Below are 22,445 nucleotides of genomic sequence, written 5' to 3'. Positions count from 1 at the left end.
GTTGGGCTACTTCTTCTTCTTCTTAGTTACTTCTTCTTAGGAGCCACTTCTTAGTTGCCCTGGCTGTGTGTTTCGGGTCGTTGTCATGCTGGAAGACCCAGCCACGCCCCATCTTCAATGCTCTTTTTGAGAGAAGGAGGTTGTTGGCCAAGATCTCACGATACATGGCCCCATCCATCCTCTCCTCAATACGGTGCAGTCGTCCTGTCCCCTTTGCAGAAAAGCATCCCCAAAGAATGACGTTTCCACCTCCATGCTTCACGGTTGGAATGGTGTTCTTGGGGTTGTACTCATCCTTCTTCTTCCTCCAAACACGGGGAGTGGAGTTTAAACCAAAAAGCTCTATTTTGGTCTCATCAGACCACATGAAATTCTCCCATTCCTCCTCTGGATCATCCAGATGGTCATTGGCAAACTTCAGACAGGCCTGGATATGCGCTGGCGTGAGCAGAGGGACCTTGCATGCACTGCAGGATTTTAATCCATGACGGCGTAGTGTGTTACTTATGGTTTTCTTTGATACTGTGGTCCCAGCTCTTTTCAGGTCATTGACCAGGTCCCGCTGTGTAGTTCTGGGCTGATCCCTCACCTTTCTCATGATCATTGAGGCTCCGCGAGGTGAGATCTTGCATGAAGCCCCAGACCGAGGGAGATTGACTGTTATCTTGAACTTCTTCCATTTTCTAATAATTGCGCCAACAGTTGTTGCCTTCTCACCAAGCTGCTTGCCTATTGTCCTGTAGCCCATCCCAGCTTTGTGCAAGTCTACAATTTTGTCCCTGATGTCCTTAGACAGCTCTCTGGTCTTGCCCATTGTGGAGAGGTTGGAGTCTGATTGATTGATTGTTGACAGCTGTCTTTTATGCAGATAACGAGTTCAAACAGGTGCAGTTAATACAGGTAATGAATGGAGAATGGGAGGGCTTCTTAAAGACAAAACTAACAGGTCTGTGAGAGCCGGAATTCTTACTGGTTTGTAGGTGATCAAATACTTATTTCATGCAATAAAATGAAAATTAATTATTTAAAAATCATACAATGTGATTTTCAGGATTTTTGTTTTAGATTCCGTCTTTCACAGTTGAAGTGTACCTATGATAAAAATTACAGACCTCTACGTGCTTTGTAAGTGGGAAAACCTGCAAAATCGGCAGTGTATCAAATACTTGTTCTCCCCACTGTATATAGCATTAGAGCACGTGGCATGTGAGATGGTGCAGTATAGGAAATGAAGAAAAAGCTGCCATAAGGCTCTGTACATCTATCATGGTGATCAATAATTCCTCCATCTCATAAACTGGCTCAACGTTGTCTTATTACAGTGTATAATGTGATGTATAAAACTGCTTCAGTCAAGTTAAACTTCTGGATTTTTTTTAAACGATCTTAAACACATTGACAGCCAACTCTTAGAGCAAACACCACTCCCATCTGCAAGCCAAGTATGCATGTGCATAATATATCATTTATTTTCAAATTTTACCCTGCTATGAACAAATCTAAGTTCATTTCTTATCCATTGCTGAGGAAACCCTAAATTATGATAAAACTCATCAGAGGCAGTGGGACAAGATTTTATATTCCATGTTAGGCAAGAGCTATCTGGTAGTACTATTTTTAGGAATGGGTCGACATTGGAATTGCCTCATTAATAATGGTAGATCATGTGCCGAGAACCACTTGTTTTACATTTTGATACTTGTCAATACCCTTCAAAATGGCACATATGAATGAAGATGAAGTGGCAAAACTTCTCATGGATACTGATAATGATGATCATGATGATTATACGGATTTATGTTCACCAAATTGACAGCAGATCATTTGTTGCATTCTCTGGCATGGCAACATATTCTGTTTGCAATACAATAGTGTTATCTATTTTTTACGAGAATACTCATCGTGGCAGAATCTGGTTCACCCAGCACAAGGAGTATACTCGCAGTTGGTAGTTAACTTGTTAAAATCATTATTTTATTAAAATTGAAGTGTATATACTGGAACACTATGTGGGGTATCATGTTTAATGAACTCTAGTTTTTGAAGTGATTCTTCACCATTGAGAGATAAGGCCAAAAACAATATATAGCATGGCATTTCAAAATGTTGTGGATGAGTTATAACAAATCTAGGTGGATGAGTTGGGTAAGTAACAAGAACAAGCCGATTAAATTTTGATGAAGGTCTGGATGCAGATCCCGCCTATCATTAGGATACAAAATGTAAACAGTTAAGCCTGGCAGAGGAATGCGCTCCACCCAGTGCCCTTCTCGCTATTTGAGTTAATACTCTACATATCATTCTTATGGTTGTGGAAGTCACGCATCTACCCCAGAATGAGCACATGGCGGTAAAGTGCATGTCAATTGTCAATAGTGTGAGAAAGAAAAAAAAATAGTGCGAATGCATCTTCGTTCGATTAAGCAATATATATGTGTATATATATATATATATATATATATATATATATATATATGTATATGTATATGTATATATATATATATGTATATATATATATATATATATATATATATATATATATATATATATATGTATATATATATATATATATATATATATATATATATATATATATATATATATATATATATATATATATATATATATCACCTACACTTGTCTTGCATGCATGCATGCATGCATGCAAAAAACAAAAAACAAAAACTTCATCTATACATCATACTCTCTAACATGCAGGCAAATTTTTTGATAAAGCAGTCCATTTAATCGGAACGCCATTAAGGATTACAGTCAACATATATTATAATAGATATACTGCCTTCAGTTTTGTACATTATGAGATAGCCATTGTGTTGTGAAGAAATGAAATGCTTGGCCTCGGTTATATTGGTTTGGACTCTTAACTCAACATGCAACCCAAAATACAAACAGATATATGGGTGATCTTATATTTGGCAGCCATATTGGAGATCACTTTGGAAACTGCTTTGGATTTATTTATTTTTCCGAACACATGAACTGCATCAAAATTTATATATGACTAGCATGGGTACCCAGCATTGCTGGGCTACATCGGGTCCCTCTTCCCACTCCTTCCCCTGGCCTCCTCCCACCCCACTCCTTGAAGGACGAATTCATCGATACGATATATATGTAATGACATTGTTGAATTATATGCTTGCATGATTGGCTGTATTCCTCTGCCCTGTACGTGCTTGCTTATGTGCCAATAAATCCGGCAGTTGGTCCACATTACATAGTGTCCGTCATCATTACATGATGTCAGAGATTCGGGATTTTCTTCATCAACAGCGATGGAATGTGAACCGCCTGGTTATCTCTGGCTAGATGGGAATGTAGCTGAGAACTGGTGATGCTGGAGTAAGGACCTTGATTGGTGTCTTGAGTCTGCCGACCTCGAGTCGATGAGCCACAGTCGAAAGGTCACCATCTTGCTAAACTGTGCTGGGCCAGATGCTGTGAATGCATTCGAGAATCTTCCGTTTGAGTCAGCGGTTGCTTCGAAGGTATTCAAAACTGTCACAAAGGGATTCAACACATACTGTAACCAGTGGAAGAACCTTGTTCATGAGCGATTCAAGCTCTGGGCATTTGCCTCTGAGTCTGAAGGTCAGTCATTCGAATCGTGCTTCAACAAGCTGCGCATCATGGTGAAGGCATGCAAATTCACCGAGACTGATAACATGATGAGGGATAAAATCATTTTTTCCACGTGCAACCTCACATTAAAAGAGTGTCTTATGTGAACCGAGCCCGACTTTTAAAAAACCATAATTCTCTGTTTAGCTGATGAGACGAGTCGATCACATGCAAGGGCTATGACATCGACTGCCACATCAGCCACTTCCACCAGGCTTCCCAAGACATTGGACTTGATTCGCCACCAAGGGCGTCGCAGTCTCAAGCCTGCTGGCAAGGGTCCCTTTGCACCCAAGCCTGGGTTGACCAAGAGCAATAAGCACACCCAAAATTGTGAGAGCTGTGGGCATATTCATCAACCTCGCCAATGCCCTACCTTTGGGAAATGCTGCAGGAACTGCAATAAGCAGAACCATTTTGCAGAGATCTGCCGACAATCCAAGCATGTTCGTACATTGGCGACGAGCACGGCATAGATTGAACTGCCATCTCTTAGTGACTTGTACATTGATGGCGTATCTACACTGCTGGTAGGAGACACGCAGGTCATGAAACCAGATGTCTCTTGGTTTGCAAACATCAACATCAATGGCCATAGGGTAAAGGTTAAGGTTGACTGGAGCACAGGTATCAATATTCTCTTGCAGAATATTCAATTCCATAGAAAAGCCAGTCAAGACGATTAACTCAATGATCCTATTGAAAAGCTACAGTGTTGGCACCATCCCTCATTATTGAATAAGCAAGCTACAATGCTCTGCTGGGTCGTCAATGCTTCGACTTCTATGTGGTCGACACCAAAGCACCTCCTATTCTCAGTCTTCACGCATCGACATGCCAGGGTCTTATCCAGAAGGCCCAAACAGTCCCTTGCTGTCTGTCGAGGCTATTCCACAAGAGATAGACCAGAGAGACAGACAAGGCAGGAAAGACCAGAGCTGTGTTGAAGTGACACAGCAGGAACCGACGCAGGGATGTAATTCAGGTGTATCCTTGCAGCTGCTGGGGCTTGTCAGGAGGAGGAGGTCTATCTCTTTTCATTATTCCTTCACACATCTCGACCCACGTCCCCTCCAGGTCCATTGAGGTTTCGGTATGGATTTGACGACCATGGGGCAGTACAGGCGCTCTTGGCGCTCTTGTCTTGGCGTCATAAAACAGGCGCTCTTGTCTTGGCATCCATAGTAGTGGGGCAGATATTTGAGAGAATTGGGCTATTTTACGTACAAGCATAGAATTGTGCACGCTGGTAGAGTTATGTCATGCAATTCATTTCAGATATGGAGCCACCTGAAAAGTTGCCTCCCCTTGCTGCAGCCACCATTTTCCAAGAGGGCGGACAAAATTTTATACTATATATAATATATGTGATTCCAGATGGCCAAATAGTCTTTGGTAATGAAATTTTTTGTTGGGTTTTGAATTGTTTTACATCTGGGATATGCAAACTAAGCTATTATTAACATTACGACCATAGATCTCTGAATTTGTGTTCGATATCTTTGAGTTACATTGTATTTCATGTGACTGTGTGAACAACAGAGACAGTCTCTGATCATCTCTGAGAATTTGGTTCGGAATTTTTAATACGTTTTAATGCATGTAGTATTTATTCAGTTTTCTAATTTCTTTTTGTACAGTTGCAGATGTGTGAAGATTAGAAGATATACACATAATGAAGTCTACTAAAAGCCATAAACAGTTCAACCCAATGACTTCTATTAGTGCAAGTAAAAAAACACCATAAGAAATTGACTGGAATATTTGTGTACTTTGTCAGCAGATATCCCAGAACTTTTACAATATCCTGCGCAATCCAAAAGACCGAGTGCTGGTCAAGGGTATTCCACATTAGCAAGGAATATCATTAGTTTCAGTGAAATTGGTGAGCTGCCCATCCCCATAGATGTAGGGAACCTCGATGAAGGATCTGGGATCGAGAAGACTCTTGCAGGCCACCAAGAAAAGTGGCATAAATCATGTTACATGAAGTTTAATTGTACAAAACTTAGTAGAGCACAGAAGAGGCATGCATCTTCAGAGCATGAGGGGGAACCGCAGCCATTTTCACACAAGATGTTCATGCAATGAAGTAGCAGCCCGGGTGAAGCTGCGAAGAACCTTTTTTTCTGTGAGAAACCTTCACTACAAGAACCTCTCCGTGAAGCCTCTACATTTCGTCTCGATAGTCATGTTCGAAGATGTGCAATAGACCTGCAAGACGAAAAACTTCTTACGCAATTAAGTGCTGGGGATCTCGTCGCACAAGAGGCGAAATATCATCCAAAGTGTCTTGTTGGTTTGTACACAGAGCAGCTGAAAAACAGAAATAAATAAAAGAAAAGAGCAAAGATGAAATACGTCATGGTATTGCCCTTGCTAAACTTGGAACATACTGTACATTGAAGAAGCACAGATGGAGGAAGAAGTGGTTCCATTATTCAAGCTTGCGGATATAATCAAACTCTATAGCAGAAGATTAGAACAACTGGGACTACCAAATGAAGGTCGACCTCACAGTACGAAATTGAAAAATCGGATTCTCTCCCATTTTCCATACATGACAGCTCACAGGCAAGGGAGGGATATTTTGCTGGCGTTCGATGAGAACATTGGGTCTGCCCTGTGGAAAGCCTGTGAAATTGAAGATTATGATGAAGAAGCAATATGCTTGTCTCGAGCTGCAAAAATCGTCAGAAGAGATATGAATGACCTACAAATGAAGTTTTCAGGTTCATTTGAACCTGAATGTCAATAAAACTCAGTTCCACAAATTGTCTCTGTTCAGCCGACCATCTCCCAGAGAAAAATCTAAAGCAAGCGTACAACTGTCATCTCTCAAAAGCGATTGCTCCCTTTTTTCAAGGCTGTATATTGCTTGCCAGTCTAGAGATGGAAACCTAAGTGAGTTCTTTCAACATGAAAATCAGGCATGTCCACCAGCGCTGTCCTTTTTAGGTAAGCTGCGGCAAGTAAGTAAGTCTGATCTCATGCAGTGTCTTGAGAAAAGCATTGAAGTTACCTGTGACACACCAAACTTTGATGTTATCATTATTGATGGTGATGCAATGGTGAATATCCTAAAGCCAATTGCAATTACAACATTTGAGGATTATGCCTTGAAGGTATTCATTCCATATTTGGATCGCCAACTCCAAAATGTGAGTCGCTTAGACATCGTATGGGATACCTGGATAATAGTCTGAAGGCCCAGACAAGGATGAAACGCGGTAAAGGAGTCTGGCGCAGGGTTGCTGCACATGTACGTCTACCAGGAAATTGGCAGGAATTGATGAGAATAAGAAAGAGCTGTTTACATTCTTGGTCGGAAACGTTGCACAACATTCCACGGAGAAAGAAATTATAAGCACCGATGGGCGCAGTGTCGTCGGCAATAGGGAACGGGATATCAGCTTTCTATCCCCGTGTGATCATGAGGAAGCCGATACGAGGATAGTCCTCCACCTGGCAGACACAGTACGACAGGGCTACAAGCACATCGCTATTCGTACAGTCGATACAGATGTTGTTGTTTTAGCTGTGACTGCAGGGGCTGAACTTTCAATATCCAAGATATGGATTGTGTTTGGAACAGCAAAGTCATTCAGATATATTCCTGTCCATGAAATCATTACGTGCCTTGGACCATTGAAATCTGAAGCACTGCCATTCTTCCATGCCTACACAGGATGTGATAGTGTTATCATTCTATACCCGTGGCAAGAGAACTGCATGGGAGACGTGGAGGTTGTGTGAAGAAGTGACAGATACTTTTCTTGCACTCTCAAAAGGACCTGATGACCTAGCTGATAACCACTTCAAAATGCTTGAAAAGTTTACAATTTACTTGTATGACCGCACAAGCAATGCTGAAACAATTGATGAGGCATGCCAGGAACTGTTCACAAAGAAAGGGAGAGCTATGGATGCGATTCCTCCCACAAGGGCAGCTCTAGAACAACATGTCAGAAGAGCTATTTACCAGGGTGGATTTTGTTGGGGGAAGTCACTGCATGTCATCATTGATTTACCTTCTCCTGAGAAGTGGGGTTGGTGGAATCCAGCGAACTGGAAACCCTTTTGGACCAAGTTGTTTGAAGTTAGCACCTCAGCCAGAGAGCTTATTCGCTGTGGGTGTAGAAAAGGGTGTGTTAGCTGTTGCAAATGTATAAAGGCAGCTTTGCCATGAACCGCACTATGTGCGTGTAATGGTGTAAATTGTGATGTTTGAAGATGGAACCGTATTTTGGCTGTGAAATCCCCTTTGGTCTATGCTGCAAGCAGGACGTATTTGCTACGAAAATCGGAGTGCATCAAAGAGCAATTTGGCATTCATAGAACTTGAAGCATGCGTTAATATGTAAGAAAGGAATTGTTTCATATTATTGATTTCTGTTAGCCCTATGTCAAAGATCTGAGTGCCACGATTACCGGGTACCTAATCATATCGTATTGCTCTGTCACAGGATCCCCAGGACCCAGCACCCTGATACAGGGTTAGCTAATTTGAATTCAGTTTATTGTATTTTATGTTGTATTTGATTACTTTGTTGCTTTTTTGGTAAGTAATAGTTCATAAATAATTCAAACGTGTACATTGAAATATCCCAAAATTGGCGCCTATATTTTTTCCATTCACGGGTTATTCTGTTCTTTACCCCCAGCAGATGTGGATAATTAATTATATGTACAATTGCTGTAATTATGCGTTTCCAAATTGTCTTGGTGGTAGATAAAAAAAAGATTACTTCTGCTATAGCTCAAGTTCTTAATGATTGGATATCTGCCCATACAGTTTTCAAAAAACGATTACTCTATAAATCGTAACTTATTATTTAATAATACAAAAAATAACAAAGATAAGGAAATACAACAAAATATGATGATGATATATGACGATATATAGAAGCTTGGTTTCATTGTTTTATTCGTATTTGTAGCCAGATAAATTCACTTAAAACGATTTTTAATATAATTGAAACTGGTAAACCAGTAATCCCGGGCTTCAAGGCGTGCCTCCATTTTAACAAATTTCAACACTATCACCCTGTCACGTGATATGGGTTTTCCGAGTTAGAAAGTTAGTTCAAGTCTGCAATGGGGTCCAGCTACGGGGTCCCTCATGTTATCTCAATGAAGGATTGAAAAGCCCATAGCAATACATGATAGAGAAAGAAACTTCACATTGGACAAATCGAGGCTGGACAAATTTTCAAGTCCCCCAAAAAGTCCAATAACTCCACATTTGCATATTAATGTAAATGGCGAACTTGTAGAACGTTAAAATATCTTCCAGAATATGTGGTCACATTTTGTCTATCTTCTTTGGTTTTCATTTTACGACATGTCAAAAATGGGTGATTTTCAACTTTGGGGGGCTCTGGGGCCTCAACGGAGTAAAATACAGACATAGTGTAAACATATTTGGAATCCCCTCTTCACGTCCTATCAGAATCTGTCATTAAATTTTTTCAACTCTCATTTGCATATTTGGCATATTTAATGAGGCGAATCGGCATCATTTTAATCATATAAATGATGTAACGATTTCTATGAAATTAACAACTTAAGATTGCAATGGAACCTCGCAAATGTGTGCAAAAGTTTGAGGCTGTCGTATTACTCCTTCTGGAGAAGAAGATGTTTTTAGGTTTTGGAGAAAATCCAATATGGCTGCCATACCACGTGACCGACGTCATCAAAATTTTCAAAGTATAAACATCAAGTGGAAAGTTATTAAGGTGTTAAGTTTCATTGAATTTCATCAAAGCATTGTTTTCATTTAACGACATTTCAAAAATGGGTGATTTTAAACTTTGGGAGTCTCTGGGGCCTCACTGGGGTCAAGTACAGACATGGTATAAACATATTTGGAGTCCCCTGTTAATGTAGTATCTAAATCTGTCTTTAAATTTTTCAACTCTCATTTGCATATTTTGCATATTTAATGAGGCGAATCGGCATCATTTAAAATAATATAAATTAAATAACGATTTTGACCAAATTAACAACTTAACATTCCCATGGAATAGTGGACATGTGTGCAAAAGCTTGATGCTGTTGGCTTATCCCTTCTGGAGAAGAAGATGTTTTTAGGTTTTGGAGAAAATCCAATATGGCCGCCATACCACGTGACCTTCGTCAACAAAATTTTCAAACTATAAACGTCAGGTGGAGAGTTATCATATGGATAAGTTTCATTGAATTTCATCCAAGCGTTGTTTTTATTTTATGACATTTCAAAAATGGGTCATTTTCAAATTTGGGGGGTGCTGGGGACTCACTGGGGTCAAATACAGACATAGTATAAATATATTAGGAGTCCCCTGTTGATGTGCTATCTAAATTTGTCATTAAATTTTTTCAACTCTCATTTGCATATTTTGCATATTTAATGAGGCGAATCGGCATCATTTAAAATCACATAAATTAAATAACGATTTCGACCAAATTAACAAATTAACATTAGCATGGAACTTAGCAAATGTGTGCAAAAGATTGAGGCTGTCAGATTATCCCTTCTGGAGAAGAAGATGTTTTTAGGTTTTGGAGAAAATCCAATATGGCCGCCATAGCACGTGACCGACGTCATCAAAATTTTCAAAGTATAAACTTCAGGTAGAGAATTATTAAATGGATAAGTTTCATTGAATTTCATCCAAGCGTTGTTTTTATTTTATGACATTTCAAAAATGGGTCATTTTCAACTTTGGGGGGCTCTGGGGGCTTACTGGGGTTAAATACAGACATAGTATAAATATATTCGGTGTCCCCTGTTTATGTACTATCGAAATTTGTCATTAAAATTTTTTAACTCTCATTTGCATATTTTGCATATTTAATGAGGCGAATCGGCATCATTTTAAATCATATAAATTATGTAACGATTTCGACCAAATTAACAAATCAACATTACCATGGAACTTAGCAAATGTGTGCAAAAGATTGAGGCTGTCAGATTATCGCTTCTGGAGAAGAAGATGTTTTTAGGTTTTGGTTAAAATCCAATATGGCCGCCATACCACGTGACCTACGTCATCAAATGTTTCATAGTATAAACCTCAGGTGGTGAGAAATTATCCTGTTAAGTTTCGTTCAATTTCATCAAACAGTTTTCCCTCCAGATCCGCCACAAAATCGGTCAGTAGAACATAAAAACGCCTTTAATAATAATACTAACGATTTCAATAGAACTTCAGCCATGCTTGAAGCCCTAATTAAAACTGGTAAACCAGTAATCCCGGGCTTCAAGGCGTGCCTCCATTTTAACAAATTTCAACACTATCACCCTGTCACATGATATGGGTTTTCCGAGTTAGAAAGTTAGTTCAAGTCTGCAATGTGGCCCAGCTACGGAGTCCCTCATGTTATCTCAATGAAGGATTGAAAAGCCCAGAGCAATACATGATAGAGAAAGAAACTTCACATTGGACAAATCGAGGCTGGACAAATTTTCAAGTCCCCAAAAAAGTCCAATAACTCCACATTTGCATATTAATGTAAATGGCGAACTTGTAGAACGTTAAAATATCGTCCAGAATTTGTGGTCACTTTTTGTCTATCTTTTTTGGTTTTCACTTTACGACATGTCAAAAATGGGTGATTTTCAACTTTGGGGGGCTCTGGGGCCTCACTGAGGTAAAATACAGACATACTGTAAACATATTTGGAATCCCCTCTTCAAGGCCTATCAGAATCTGTCATTAAATTATTTCAACTCTCATTGCATATTTGGCATATTTAATGAGGCGAATCGGCATCATTTTAATCATATAAATTATGCAACGATTTCGACGAAATTAACAACTTAACATTGCAATGGAACCTCGCAAATGTGTGCAAAAGTTTGAGGCTGTCGTATTAACGCTTCTGGAGAAGAAGATGTTTTTAGGTTTTGGAGAAAATCCAATATGGCCGCCATACCACGTGACCTACGTCATCAAAATTTTCAAAGTATAAACTTCAGGTGGAGAGTTATTAAGGTGTTAAGTTTCATTGAATTTCATCCAAGCGTTGTTTTTATTTTATGACATTTCAAAAATGGGTCATTTTCAAATTTGGGGGGCGCTGGGGACTCACTGGGGTCAAATACAGACATAGTATAAATATATTGGGAGTCCCCTGTTTATGTGCTATCTAAATTTGTCATTAAATTTTTTCAACTCTCATTTGCATATTTTGCATATTTAATGAGGCAAATTGGCATCATTTAAAATCATATAAATTAAATAACGATTTCGACCAAATTAACAAATTAATATTAGCATGGAACTTAGCAAATGTGTGCAAAAGATTGAGGCTGTCAGATTATCCCTTCTGGAGAAGAAGATGTTTTTAGGTTTTGAAGAAAATCCAATATGGCCGCCATACCACGTGACCTACGTCATCAAAATTTTTAAAGTATAAACGTCAGGTGGAGAATTATTAAATGCACAAGTTTCATTGAATTTACTCCAAGCGTTGTTTTCATTTTATGACATTTCAAAAATGGGTCATTTTCAACTTTGGGGGGCTCTGGGGGCTCACTGGGGTCAAATACAGACATAGTGTAAACATATTTGGTATCCCCTCTTCAAGGCCTATCAGAATCTGTCATTAGATTTTTTTCAACTCTCATTTGCATATTTGGCATATTTAATGAGGCGAATCGGCTTCATTTTAATCATATAAATTATGCAACGATTTCGACGAAATTAACAATTAGCATTGCAATGGAACCTCGCAAATGTGTGCAAAAGTTTGAGGCTGTCGTATTACCCCTTCTGGAGAAGAAGATGTTTTTAGGTTTTGGAGAAAATCCAATATAGCCGCCATACCACGTGACCGACGTGATCAAAATTTCCAAGGTATAAACAGCAAGTGGAGAGTTATTAAGGTGTTAAGTTTCATTGAATTTCATCAAAGCATTGTTTTCATTTAACGACATTTCAAAAATGGGTGATTTTAAACTTTGGGGGTCTCTGGGGCCTCACTGGGGTCAAGTCCAGACATGGTATAAACATATTTGGAGTCCCCTGTTTATGTACTATCTAAATTTGTCATTAAATTTTTTCAACTCATTTGCATATTTTGCATATTTAATGAGGCGAATCGGCATCATTTAAAATCATATAAATTAAATAACGATTTTGACCAAATTAACAACTTAACATTCCCATGGAATATCGGATATGTGGGCAAAAGCTTGAGGCTGTCGGATTATCCCTTCTGGAGAAGATGTTTTTAGGTTTTGGAGAAAATCCAATATGGCCGCCATACCACGTGACCTACGTCATGAAAATTTTCAAAGTATAAACTTCAGGTGGAGAGTTATTAAACTGATAAGTTTCATTGAATTTCATCCAAGCGTTGTTTTGATTTTATGACATTTCAAAAATGGGTCATTTTCAACTTTGGGGGGCGCTGGGGGCTCACTGGGGTCAAATACAGACATAGTATAAATATATCGGGAGTCCCCTGTTTATGTGCTATCTAAATTTGTCATTAAATTTTTTCAACTCTCATTTGCATATTTTGCATATTTAATGAGGCGAGTCGGAATCATTTTAAATCATATGAATTATGTAACGATTTCGACCAAATTAACAAATCAACATTACCATGGAACAATGCAAATGTGTGCAAAAGATTGAGGCTCTCGTGTTATCCGTTCTGGAGAAGAAGATGTTTTTAGGTTTTGGATAAAATCCAATATGGCCGCCATACCACGTGACTTAAGTCATCAAATATTTCATAGTATAAACTTCAGGTGGTGAGTAATTATCCTTTTAAGTTTCGTTGAATTTCATCCAGCAGTTTTCCCTCCAGATCCGCCACAAAATCGGTCAGTAGAACATAAAACGCCTTTAATAATAATAATACGAACGATTTCAATAGAGCTTCAGCCATGCTTGAAGCCCTAATAATAATACTAACGATTTCAATAGAGCTTCAGCCATGCTTGAAGCCCTAATTAACAGTCAACCTCTGTATACTGTCGGCCATATTGTAAAATGGCCACCACAATCATGGGAGGTAACTTTGGAGGTGGCTCCATATCTGAAAATGTTGCTGTGATACGTATCTACACATGTGCCAAATTTCATGCTTGTACTTGAGAAGGCCCAATTCCTTCAAATATTTGCATATTACTCCCTGACTATAGTGAGAAGTGGTGGCGATGTGGTGTCTGTAGTGAGTGTTAATTGGCACGTGGCACCCATGGTCATGGCCGAGTGCCACGTGGCGCTCGTAGTGAAATGGTGAATAAAAGTCGGAATTCCAGTTGTAGGAAATGGTTGCGGTGAACATGGTGAGGTTTGGTAAGTGGAGCGAAGTCTGAGGTGAGGTGGTGGTTAGGAATTGGCGTGCATATTTGAATGGAGAATGGGCGCGCAAACTCCAACAAAACAATGTACTGGTGCGCTGTTGGCCAGATGCGCTCGCATGCTGGAAATGCTCGTAGTGTGTGCTCATTCTTATTTGCATGGTGTGTGTGCTTGCTTGAATGGTTCATGTAACAGAAAGGAAAAGGTTTAAGGTTAAAGTGCGAATGTAAGAGATATAACAGATCTAACTACGAGAGTCCCACATGACACATCTTTCCCCTTTTACCCATGAGACATATGGAAGGGACTAGCTAAAACATGTACTATTGAAATAACTGCCTTGGGATCGCTGTGTGTTGTGTGCCATTGCCTTGGAGGCAAGCAGTTTTACAGAACCGCAGCAATATATTACATGTACAAAGTGAATCCTTGACCTCAAATATGTGGAATGAGAGCTGTTCTTCAACATTTTAACGAAAATACAACGAGAGATATGGGTGATTTAGTATTTTGCTTTGCACAACAGAGGATCGCTACCGGAGACATGCTTTGGAGGCCAACTTACGGATTGTGGTTTGACCTAGAAAGATCATGGCTGATATAGTGAGGCCCAAACATTTGAGAGACAACCTCTTCACAAAGATTGTTAAGAAAGTCCATGGGAGGGTTTGCCAGACAGTCCTTTCCGAAAGACAGAGTGAGAGTGTGAGATTTGTCAGCATTGAAATAAATATTCCAAGTGTATGACCAGTTTGTGCGTCTATCATCATCTGAAGAGAGGGAAGAAGCTGTTGCATGCCTATCTGAAGCATGAGGGATGTCATGGCAGAGGGTGGACTCATAAGCAGAGATGAGGAAGATTTTCCAATGTCAAAGAGAAAATTTATGAAGTTCAGGAATAAGACTGGGTCCAGAACACTGTCTTGGGACACTCCAGCCTTGACAGGGGGAGGAGATGAGAGCATTTCGTTGAGAACCACTTGTTGAGTATGAGAGTAGAGGAAGTCAGTAAGCTATGTGTGGCGTTGGCATTGGAGGCCATAACGAGTTTGAAGAGCAGGATGGGGTGCCAGAATATATCGAAAGCTCGACATTTGTCCAAAGAGAGGGCCCTGATCTCATGCTTGGCATTGAGGGAACCATCCATTGTTGGGAGAGTAGGCGTAGTACATCATGGTGTAAGGTGGGGGCCAGGAACTAGAAATGCATGTGCAGCCAGAGAGAATGGAGAAGACACCCAGGAACCACCCTTGGAATGGCTGTGTCAAGTCTGTGGAGCTGAAGCCATGCCTCTCATCCTCATCCTCCTCCTCCTGACAAGCCCCAGACAGCTACAATGCACCTGAATTACCTCCCTGTATCGGTTCCTGCTGTGTCACTTCAACACAGCTCGGGTCTTTCCTGCCCTGTCTGTCTCTCTGGTCTATCTCTTGTGGAATGGTTTTAGGCCTTTCAGATAAATAATTAAGGAATCATATGATCGTTTGTGCATTCAGTATCAGTAGTGGGTAAGGGGTTTGTTACATCACAATTATCATTGCTTCTTTTGTATTTGGCAAGTCGCAGACTGGGTGTGATCGTGTGACCATTATTATGAAACACACTTGGTCTTAGGGTGAAATATGAGCTTCTACAATGCATACAAAAAACAAACAAACAAAAAATTGGCCGGATATACAAACGGACGGACGTCTGTCAACCCAAGAACAAAATGCCTCCGGTGACTTCGTCAGTGGAGGCATAGAAACTCAACATTTTTCAGAGCAAATGGGAGCATGAAAAATGCAAGTAAAAATGAAAAATCATTAAATGGTTGGGAGTGTGCTGACATATTAAAACAAGTATAATATAAAATCACATGAAGTTCACGAGTGACACTGGCAGGAGTTTTCCTTCCTTGTGAAGAATAATGTGAAACTGGTACAGCCAAGACTGGGTGGATATCCTGTGTCAATCCAAGTAAAGTCTCTTAAAAAGCAGAACTCATAAGACAAGGATGATCATATAGGATGCAGCTATCTCCCATCATCTTCTCTGCTGAGATTGTGGTCTTTGATGCTTTTAATGTGCACCACAAAGAATGGCATTATTCTTCACATCCAAAGCCTCGATGGAATAACGCTCTTCTTGATGAGTTGGAGCCCCAGCATAATGCATATTTCTCCTACATTCGATACAATCTAAGGTTTTTAACATTATTTGTATCTACCATAATGTGGCCAAAGCACAAAGGCCTGTTGCTCTCACAGGCAAGTCAGTTGCCACTCCGTTTTAGGTCCCTCCACTCTCAAACCCTCCAACCCTCCCCAGCAAATGCAGAACACACCCATTCTTCCATTCACCTCCATCTAATATAAACTTCTCAGCAAAGGACTGGATAAATGGGAGCCTGAAAAAGGCAAGGGGGTGGTTGGAGAGGGAGGTTGAAGTCTGAAATGGGAGGCAGAGGTGGAAGTGTAAACCTGTTAAAAGGGGCACATAGGGGTTTCATGAAATCTGAAAGGGAATATAAAAAGGGGAAAGGGATGGGGCAGAATGCTTTTCATGTATCGGTGCAGCAATGCAGCACCACAAAAACAAACGGCAAAACAGGGGGGAAGGCCACAACTTTGAAACTATAATCACATACCGAATCAGGAAGAGCCTAACTACTCACACACGACTGGACAGGAAGCATGGTTGAAACTGCAGAACTTTTGAAAAAAGGAAAAACGAGATTTTCCTGGGGGGGGGTCCGGTGGAGCTCTCCCACAACATTTTGAAAAACTGATGTCAAAATATGGATTTTGGGGGTGATCCTGTCCATATTGTAACAGAAAAACAATGCAAATGAAAGTGATATTTGGGGAAGAATTTTTTTTTATTTCACCTGAACATTCATTGCTGGAGCTTGGTGTTGGCTTAACAGTGTGGGTGGCTGGCTCAATATCTTGGAGTCTCCAACTGTTGAATTAACAGCAGGCAGGATGACTCAGTCCATCATCCATCCGAGGTTAGCAAAATGATAAACAGGGGGAACTGCATCACAAGTGGTCAGAGTCATGAACGTGTAGAAATAAATGAACTGGAATACGTCTGAAAGGAGTTCAAATGCCAGAAGTGCCAACAAAACTGATGAATCTAATGTCTGAACTATACTCTGGTCCTGAGAGTGCTGTGAGATGTGGTGATACCATTTCCAGTTGTTACTGGAGTTCATCAGTGGTGTGTCCTGGCCCCCACACTTTTCAGCACTTGTATAGACTGGATTATTGGGAGGATGTTCGAGAAATCAAGCTGCGGGTGCATCATTTGGGAATTTCAAAATCTCTGACCTTGATTTCGCAGATATCCTTTTGGGGGCCCTCCAGGTGCTGAATGAGGAGTTGGAGCCGTTGGGATTATGGGTTTCCTGGGTAAAAACTAAGATTCAGGCTTTCAATGACATCTTGGATGCTGCTGTCCTGTCTGTACCTGTTTATGGTGAGGATGTTGAGGTCATGGACAGATTCACTTACATTGGCAGTGAGATTCATGTCTCTGCTGGCTGTGAGCCAGAGGTCAACAGACATCTGGGTCGGGCCTGGGGAGTCATGGATTCACTGGATCTTGGGGTGTGGCGCTGCCGGTACCTGTGCGGGAAGACGAAAGTCTGAGTATTCAGGTCCTTGGTGCTTCCAGTCTTGCTCTATGGATGTGAAACTTGGACTCTGAGCAGGGATCTAAGATGGAGACTTAATTCCTTTGGTACCAGGTCTCTTCGTAGAATCCTTGGCTCTCACTGATCAGACTTAGATTCCAACGAGCAGTTGCTGAGAGACTCAAATGATATTTGTTACCTGCACAGTCCATGAGCGTCAGCTGCGGCTGTATAGACAAGTGACTTGTTTTTCTGATGCTGATCCTGCTCACCAGATTCCCTCAGCAAGGAAGCCTCATGAGTGGAGGAGGCCAATGGCCCGACCACATGCCTCGTGGTTGCAGCAGGTTGATCGGCATCTCAAGGGGATGGGGATGAGCCAGGAATCTGCCAGACGGAGACCCCTGGAATACCGGCGGAAAGTGTACGCAGCGATGCACTGCTCTGGTGCATGCTCCCATACCTGACATGATCTGATTGCATCCCATTTGGATGAAATGGGTTAATAAACGAATCAGCATATCAGAAAAGCATCTCAATTCCCTACAATCGCGGCGTGACGTTCTGATGATGAACATACAGAAACCTCCATATGGGTCTTTCCAAAAATACGGATTTCCGTACAATATGTCAGGAGTTTCACCCATGAGGAAGAAAAAGCAAATCATTGCTTGAGAGGGTGAACAAGTGGGCATGCTACGAAATGTTGTTTGGCCAATCTTCAAATGGATCAAGTCTGGCTTCCATCGATTCATTGAGGTCCATGTTGACAAAAAATTCCAACAGTAGTGCCTGTAAATTAACTTGTGTGTGAATTTTTGTTTATAAAATAGAGCATTTCTGTTTTTTTATGCGTCTCCAGTCCTTTTGGCTTCTTCACGTCTTTGTCAAATCTGGTGTCTCTTCAACAGATATACTTTCCTCAAACAGAGCAACCAATATAAGACCCACCAACAACCTGATCAATTCTCACCCCTGGAACATGTTCACTTTATACATTACATCTGGTAGATGATAACCTGGCCACATTCAATATGTTCAACTACTTGAAAGTGAAGGAAAATCCAGTTTATATAAAGTTCTATCTTTGAAGCAAACTTCAAGTTTTACACTATCACACAAGATTGAACATTATCACACCTGTTGAGCAACTTTATAAAAATGAAAAATATGAAATATAATCAATAGTTTCTGTGAAAAAGAATGTGCGCGCTTGAAATTTAATTACAGCGCCTCTGCTGAGTGCAGCCAATAAATAGAGTAAACAATGCTGTGCCAACGTATAAAAAGAAAAGAGCAGACTTTATTCTCAGGTGAGAGTGTTCTTTGGTTCATGAACTTCCTCAGGATAGTCACACTCACCTAGATTTTCCAGAACCAGTTGGTCCCATGATTGCATTCATTCCCGGCCTCATGATGCCACTGCAAGTTGAGAATAAAGGCAGACGCTCCAGTTGAGTAAAGAATGTAAATATTGAAGAAACCAACATAATAAAAGTACATGGAGATTTCCATTTCATGCTTATTTGACTTGAGGACTCACCTGATGTTCGTCAGAATCTTCCTTTTGGTGTATTGGCGACAACATGGTAAACCGCTGCCAGTCTTCACATAGTAGTTGACATTCTTGAAGCTGAGCACCGAGCCTTTATTCATTGTGTTGTCATAATTCACTTTTGACCCTGCCTCAAGGTCTTGATGTGGATCCTGCTGTGCACACACATGATCCATTTTTGATGTTCAGCCTTTTTTATTCAGCTGCGCTGTTGTTGCAACCTTTTATCCTGCTACTGGTGTGCGACCTGAGAACTGTGGATTTCAAATCAGCCTTTTATCTTTAGTGGGCGGGTTTTCACTGAGGCTATCCCCATTCCAGAACTGTGTGCTGCAATACTGATTATTATTGCAATACATATTGGCTCTGAAAAAAAAAAAAATCATGGTGATGCAATATTCAAATCTCTTTCTTAAATGCAGGCTGAATTTCATGTTTACATGAGGAAAGAGTTGCAAAAATCGTGGTTATTTTGTCGTGTTTATGCATCCTAAATAGGACTTTGTACTTCAGTATGATATACTCGGACCAATTGATAAGTTGCAATTGTTAAATATATACTCTTGATAGGCCAGCGGTAAACCTCGATAAAGGGCTATATTTTAGGAGTTTAATCATCCGGCTTGACACAAAGCTACAACAGGTCTCATAAGAAAGATCGTGATCTCAGTAACACATTTAGCCCTGTTGTTCTCATATTTTGGTGTGCGGTCCATGAAATATTCACATTTGAAGGATAAACCCGTCTGAATATTTTGACCATTTCAGAAAATCACATAATTTCCCATAAACTACAAGACAAAGAGCCCTCTTCCTACACGTTTGGCATTGAAATGTGTCGATTGGACAGGAGAATAATGTAGTATCACAACCACATCATTATATGTTAGGGTTAGGGTTAGGGTTAGGAATGCTAAGAGCAGCGGTGGCATTGTTGGCCTAACGAGAAAGGAGTCTGCACTACTTCGGTGGACAATCACACGACAAAGCTTGGGAGAATATGCATCTGCCATACGATCCAGAAGTGGGACCATTCACAAGGACGACATGGGTTATGAACAAATGCGCCCTGCAGCTCTGAACCGTGATGAACAGCATGCACAGCGATCGATTTGTCATGTCGAAGACAATATGACACATCTGTTCCGGACCACTGATCATCCAGATGAACATCTTGTGAATATATCAAGTGGTGTCATCGCTTCCAAGGATATTCAGAAGTCCTTGTTGTCTGTCCATGACCTGGGGAAAAGACAGATGGAAGAGTACATCACAGAATCTCTTTGCGCTGGGGGGCAGAGAAGCATGTACCAGCCAATCCCAAAATACAAACGCAAAACGTTTTCGATTTCCAAAAAGAAAACAAAAATCCTGATTTTGGGTCAGAAAGCATTGGTTGCAATCAACCTGGAAATGGTTTTCCACCGTGCTTTGATATTGACTCAAGTCCACCCTGACCTGAACAGGAAGCACGTCCTGAGCTATCCCATTACGTCTGTTCCGACATCTATCTTTCATGAAGATGGAGCTCCACGGAAGAACACCAAAGCAGAACTCGGGCATATTCTCGAGGGCCTAGTCGATGAAGAGCACGAAAACACTGCCAGTGATAACCAACATCGCAGCGTGTACATCAGGGATGCTCTGGCTGAACTCCATATCCTGGTGGTACATTTGGTAACTTGGTGCAGTGTAACCTAAACCAGTTGCTTCATTGCATCAAAACACACCACACCCTCATCGACCAATATGATGATGTCAATTCTGTGAAGACAGAGGAAAGAACGAACGCCTTGCTGTTGCTGGTGGATCCCAAAGCTACCAAGTCATTGCTGGACGCCCAGTACCACAATAGACGAAATTCATGGCTCTATCATCAAACAAATCCACCTTGACACACTTCATCTGTAGTCACGTCACGCAACATGCACCAGCAGCAAAATAACTTTCAGATCACCAAGAAAAGCGGATCTATTTGGCTGGTGGCTTCTCTGATGGTTCACTTACAGCATGCCTTTCATCTGCAGGAATGTATCATGACAGTCAACTCGCATCAATGCAGGAAGAGGCAGATTGTCGGATATTTCTTCATGTGAAGCATGCCGATGATGAGTTCAGACGTAACAATGTGCGTAGGTCCATTACAATCAAATCAGCAGACACTGATGTGCTTGTCTTAGCAGTCCACTACTTTTCACAGTTGCGGGACACTGCCGAAATATGGATAGAGAAAAGAACATCAGCAGGATGCAAGCTTATCCCAGTCCATCAGATATGTTACAGCTTGCTTCCAGAAATGTGTACCAGGCTTCCTGCGTTTCAAGCCCTGACAGGATGTGACTCTGTATCAGCATTCTTCGGCTATGGTAAAAAGAAAGCATGGAAAGCTATGAAGACACTGCATCTTCAGAATAATGGTCCACACCTCAAAGTCCTCTCAACTGACGATCTCCAGGAGGCAGTGGCTGCTTCAAGACATTTCGTCAGTGCCATGTATGATTCTCAAGGGAAATATATGGATGCACACACAAATTTAAATGACCTTCGGGAGAAACTCGCAGCGCCCAAAGATGTCCCAGTGCATAAGTTGCCTCCGTCCAAACCAGCTTTTCTCGAACATGTGAAGAGATCCGTTCACCAAACCCGAGTATGGATGAATGCCAACCTGGCAAATCCAGAAATTCCCACACCAGAGGGTCGTGGATGGTACAGAGGAGAAGGTGTGCTGCATCCCACATTGTTTGATGGGCCCACATCAGCGGAGATGTTCGATGGTCTTGTGTGTTAATGCCATGGTAGTGAACCATGTATCAACAGCTGCAATATAGTTATGGTTATGGGGGTAGATGGAGGAATTTAATAGGAAAGTTAGGATTGAATAAAGTTGTTTGGTCCGTGGACGTGTAGGATACATCTCGATGTAATCAAGTCGGGAGACTGCGAGCTGAGGTGTTACATGTCACCACATGGAAAGGGGGGGAGGGGTGCGGTGTTAATTGCATAGGATTTAAGAATAAGTTCCCCCAGTATGTGATTGCCTCCTTGTAACCTATTCCTACATTTTTGCATTTTTAAGCGAGCCAAATGTGCCAAGCAGGCAGAAGCCCCACCTCCAAGTGTGACGGCGGATAAAGTCATGCTCCCAAGTCTGATGATTGATGGGAATGACGTGAGTAGAGGAAGAAGAAGAGGGTGTTGGATGCAGGTGATCAGAGAGGGCAGGGAAGTATCTCAGAGAAAAGGAAGACACGAGTGGGGAGTGAGGGGCACACACGGTCGAGTAAGAACGTAACGAGGAGATGGCCTGTAATAACAGGGCTTA

At 41.0% G+C, this 22,445-nt stretch overlaps 1 protein-coding gene across 1 annotated transcript in view; it reads right to left on the bottom strand.

Annotated features, from left to right (window-relative positions):
* The window catches only part of LOC147017924 (broad substrate specificity ATP-binding cassette transporter ABCG2-like), a 226,472-nt gene extending 207,158 nt beyond the window's left edge, over positions 1-19,314 (bottom strand). Inside the window, exons 1-2 of the mRNA XM_085897017.1 lie at positions 19,112-19,314; positions 18,931-18,990 (exon numbers count right to left, since the gene is read on the bottom strand). Of these exons, the coding sequence (XP_085753143.1) occupies positions 18,931-18,990; positions 19,112-19,299 (248 nt within the window). The 5' untranslated portion in view covers positions 19,300-19,314. The remainder of the gene's footprint in view (positions 1-18,930; positions 18,991-19,111) is intronic.
* Between the last annotated feature and the right edge of the window lie 3,131 nt (positions 19,315-22,445).

The sequence above is a fragment of the Eptatretus burgeri genome, chromosome 10 (genome assembly GCF_056783735.1).
Source record: "Eptatretus burgeri isolate ZD-2024b chromosome 10, Ebu_testis_v1, whole genome shotgun sequence".
NCBI classification, from domain to species: domain Eukaryota; kingdom Metazoa; phylum Chordata; class Myxini; order Myxiniformes; family Myxinidae; genus Eptatretus; species Eptatretus burgeri.
The sequence above is the reverse complement of the archived record's forward strand: the minus strand, read 5'-3'. Positions and strand labels throughout refer to the sequence as shown.